Source organism: Myxine glutinosa, chromosome 10 (genome assembly GCF_964187855.1).
Source record: "Myxine glutinosa chromosome 10, kmMyxGlut1.1, whole genome shotgun sequence".
NCBI lineage: Eukaryota > Metazoa > Chordata > Myxini > Myxiniformes > Myxinidae > Myxine > Myxine glutinosa.
The window spans coordinates 100,606,957-100,611,765 of NC_136270.1; the positions used below are offsets into that span (position 1 = coordinate 100,606,957).

Below are 4,809 nucleotides of genomic sequence, written 5' to 3' on the forward strand. Positions count from 1 at the left end.
CAGAAAACTGCCGGTCTGGCAGAATGAGGTGAAAAAAAAAAAAAAGTACACAGGAACATGTACAAACTGGTAATGGATTTTGTGACCATGAAAGAGGGAGTATCGATGTAGGCCGAGAAGATAATCCGACCAAGAATGTTACACAGTGACACTTGCCTTTTCAGGTGGATCACCAAAGAGAATGGCATCCAAAGCAACCTTTCACGAGTGTGGACAGTGGAGGAAATCTATAATCAGTCCAGAAGCGGAACCTGTACTCGCTGACACTCGCTGACATCATGGAAAGTAGGGCAGGGGGAGAGCTCGCACGTCAAATCTGGAAACACTTTGAGCCAGCAAGTCATTGCTCCCAGTTACACTAGGCCCATAGCAAGCACGATCAGGCCTTTCCAAAGCATCGGTGATGAAAAATCAAATTATCCTGCACGTGATGAGAGTATAAATGTTGGATTATTTTTTATTATTCCCACCAAACGTGGAAGCATTATTTGCAAGCCCCACACAACTCCTCCATACGAGCCACACAGACAGAAGCAGCTGTGGCCGTATTACCAGTAACGGCATCAACGGCTCCTGCGCTTGAAACTGTCTGTAGTGCAGAATGAATCCTGTACGATCCATGATCGCGAGATAACAACTTACGTTTTGAAAAACTTTCGAAACAACAGCAACAAAATATTCTACAAACCAAAATAAAACGGCCATGGCAATTTTCTATGTACACAACCTACAAAAACAAAACTGGCACAAACAAGTCGGAAATCAAAGAGCATCCTCGATCTCCTCGACAAAGCAATCATCACCGCGGGACCTCGAGCCTCAAACGCAAGTGTAATACCTCCAAAACCTGTTGGTGCTCTCTCACCGAGGTTAGGAAATGGATTTTACTCGTATAATAACATACTCGCACGAAAAAGAAAAATCCAATATAAGCTTTCCGTTTTGCGTTATCATCGGAGTAAAACTGGAAAGGAAAACATTTCAAACTTCCAGCTGTGAAAGAGAAAGAATCACTATCGTCATCGGCCTTACAGCAAGGACGGTGCGATCATGCAGAACCTTGTACTCCGGGCTGGGATTCGTATGTTTTGGAGGTCGCCAAGGGGGTTGTGGACTGTGAGAAGTTGGGCATTGCGGCCGAACTGGTTATCGCTGTAAAGTCTGCCCTGCTGGCGCTGGGTAGGCCACCGGCGGTGGGGACCAGTGGAATTGAAGGCAAGGTTGCGGCGAATGGAGGGATCGTGCCCGTAAAGGAAGCGGCAGGTAGGGAGGCAGCATGTGGCAGAGTACCGGGCAGCATGAAACCTGGTAGAGATGTGGGTATGAAACCTTGCACCCCCGTCAAGTCGAACTGTGGGGGGAGAGCTGTCGGGAGGCACGGCAGTTGAAAAAATTAAAATGTGCAATTGCTCATGATGATCCAAAAACATGGTTATTTTATTTATTTAAATAGATACAACAGTAGATGGGGTTGAGCCCTGCTGTGCAGGAGAGAGTGTTCCAGGCAAGGTACCTGTTGTCGATAATTGATTCAGCGAAATATTTAGGTTGGGAATATTGGCCAAGCTAGGCTGTGGCGGCAGGACACCTGAAAAGGAAGGAAAAGCAACATGAATACCAAAAATTACGAACAATGCACAAAAAAGCAGAGGTGTGATGCAATGAATACACATTCCTCTTTCAGTGGAAAAGAGGTGCATCAACCAAACGAGCCCTAAATAACCACGATTGGCAAATCAAATTGATCGCTGTTCCAGGTAAGACTGCGCGATTATATTTATCATTACTAATAACTTAAACAAAAGGTTCCAAATTCATCGAGAAAATATAACTTGACAAATGTGTCGATGGATATACCTCTGCCTACGTTACACTTCAATGCACTTTTAAGTTTGATCTCAATGTTAGACATCAAATGCTTCTAATTCGAGTTATGGTCTTTAAAATATTTCCAAAGGGCATATGACCTTTGACCCTTCAAACCCAAAATGGAATAACTTCATTTTTAGGTCATCTCATCTCAATTCTGGAAGAGATGAGCTTATAAAATGGTCGTCCAGTCGTCCATCTGGTTGTTTATCCGTTAATTTTTTGCTAATCCTCCCTCATCACCTGACTAATTGTCCTGAAACTTGACACATGAATACAAGGCACTAGCTCACACAATCGCTCAGGCTTCGATTTGATGATTTTGGATCATGGGGGTTTTCCGGGAAGGGTGGGGGGTGGGGGGGGGGGGGGGGGGGAATTAACCCACAAACATTGGATCCCTACTCCTCCCTTATTTACCTAAAGATTTCTCCAAAACCCGACACAGCCGTTCTACTTGATGGTCCGCAGGATTGCCTGGTCTGACGTTTCCATTTCGGATCGGGGGGCTCCCAGGAGGGTCCACCCAAATCAGCAGTGGTGTGGACTACAACCTCAAAAGATGACCGTCAGCCCACTCGGGGCTATTTATTGTCCTTAAGCCTGGTGTTGGCTTAACGGTTAAGGTTGCTGGCTTAAGATCTAAGAGTCTTGAGTATGGGCCCCCTTGTCGTTCCGTGAAATAACACCAGGTGGGTTGACTCAGCCTGTCATCCAGCCATGGTCGGCAAAATGAGTACCAGCTTACTGATAACCCCAGCAATGATGCAACCAGCAGCCACAGGCTGCATCTATCTATAATTCCAGTAATCTCTGTCTGTCTGTACGTTTGTCTGTGACCGCTGTTTCTCGACAACCACGGGTCCGATATACTTTTAACTTGCCAGGTATATTGCTGGGGACCCGAGGATGTGCCTTTTCAAGGTTTCATATTAATCGGACAATTACTTACCGAGCTATGTCCAAAAAACGATTCAACCAATCAGAGAGCAGCGAACGATCGCGTGTGCCGAACGTGGCGGGCACACTCTGCCTCGGATGGCACATTTGAGAGCGTATTCATTTATTTCACGTTTGCAAACTATGTTGGCGTTAAACTATGTTTTACAACTAATAAAAACGAATTTGCGATTCATTCGCTTTCCTGCGCGTTTGTGCACGCGATGGCGATTTCTTTACCAAACTCCGGAAGCCGTTCGCTTTGGACCAAACCATTGCATGTAAATAGAGGGGGGGGATTGTCACCACTCGCAAGCCGTTCGCTTTGGACCAAACCATTTCATGTAAATAGAGGGGGGGGATATAATTTTAGATATAGATATAGTACGGGCATGCCCTAGTACAAGGTAATAATAGTAATAATCTTTGTACTAAAGTCCATATTTGTACAATGTTTGGTTCCATTCCATGGTTCACAACTTGTCATGGTAAAAAGAAAAGAAAAACAAAGACAACAAGCGTTACGCCTCGGTCCCCCTTCGGGGATGTGATGTGAGTTGACAAAGTGGAAGACGCAGAAAACATGCTATGATATGATATTTCGCTCACAAGGTTCAGACATACATGGAGGCGGCCATCTTGGATTTTGACGTGGCGACCCAATTTTCAATAGCGTTCTTCCTTATGCCTAGATACACCCACACACCAGATTATAAGTTGGTACTTCGCTTATTTTTCAAGATATTTCGTTCACAAGGTTCACACATATATATGGTGGTGGCCATCTTGGATTTTGACGTGGCGACCCAATTTTCAATAGCGTTCTTCCTTATGCCGAGATACACCCACACACCAGATTAGAAGTTGGCACTTCGCTTATTTTTCAAGATATTCATCTCACAAGGTTCACACATATACATGGAGGCGGCCATCTTGGATTTTGACATGGCGACCCAATTTTAAACAGCGTTCTTCCTTATGCCGAGATACACCCACACACCAGATTAGAAGTTGGCACTTCGCTTATTTTTCAAGATATTCCGCTCACAAGGTTCAGACATACATGGCATCAGACATACATGGTGGTGGCCATCTTGGATTTTGACGTGGGTTGCACCCACACACCAAATTTGAATGCGGTCCTTCGCTTACGCACGCACGCACGCACACCCGGACGGAGGGGAAAACCATCGTCCCCCTTTCGCTCCGCGGTGCGACGGGGGACAAAAAAACCCGAAAATATGCCTCCACCCTTTGGCTTCAGCTGTATTAACAAAATGTGAGGAATCAAGTTAACAGAAGTTTTCCTTCAGCTCCAATGGCCACAAGCCATTCACAAAGTGATAAATGTCTGAAGAAGTCTCAAATGGCAGTGGAATAGAGCGTTACATAAAGTCCTTGTGCAACTTTGAACCGTTACAGCTTTTGGTGTGCACACGATAGAAACAAACTGTAAATGGTGCAAGAAAGAACAATTCATAATGTTTTTAACCCAATACAGTTCAAAATGTTTAGGCTTCGACATAACCACCATCTTTCCTAATCCATCGTTCAGTCTGATTTTCCAACATGTTGCTGCTGAATGATTTAATGAATTGTATTTGCAATTGTCGCATCGTCGCCCTATGTTCATCCAAAGAACGTGGTTTTTATGAGTAAATAAGTTTTACATAGCCCCATAAAATGTAATCCAACGGGGACAGGTCAGGCGAACGAGGTGGCCAAGCAATTGGTCCATGTTTACCGATCCACTTTTATGGAAAGACATCATTCAAGAACTGCTGCATACGAAAGAAGAAGACCACGATAACTATCCTGAAATAAACAATAAATTGCGATGATTAAACGTGAGAAAAATACAGAGACAGTTGACAAACTAAATACGCTTCTTCATAGAGCAGGATTTTTAGACCCAAGTATGGATTTGGGATTGCAAGACCATTTTAGAGATCAATTTTACCCGGCCCATCATTCTACTCTTGCTTCAGCAATGCCACATGA

At 44.4% G+C, this 4,809-nt stretch overlaps 1 protein-coding gene across 3 annotated transcripts in view; it reads right to left on the minus strand.

The window, feature by feature from the left end:
* Nucleotides 1-439: 439 nt before the first annotated feature.
* Nucleotides 440-4,809, minus strand: part of GORASP2 (golgi reassembly stacking protein 2) — a 43,618-nt gene continuing 39,248 nt past the window's right edge. For 2 of the 3 annotated variants that reach the window (XR_013624791.1, XM_068126387.2), the window contains 2 exons: nt 1,514-1,588; nt 440-1,365 (listed from right to left, as the gene is read on the minus strand). Coding sequence is in view for 2 of the 3 variants with exons in the window: in XM_068126387.2 (XP_067982488.2) it covers nt 1,049-1,365; nt 1,514-1,588 (392 nt within the window). In the remaining variant the exon portion in view is untranslated. Of the gene's footprint in view, nt 1,370-1,513; nt 1,589-4,809 lie in introns of all 3 variants that reach the window. The other variant, XM_078785937.1, reaches the window with a different exon arrangement.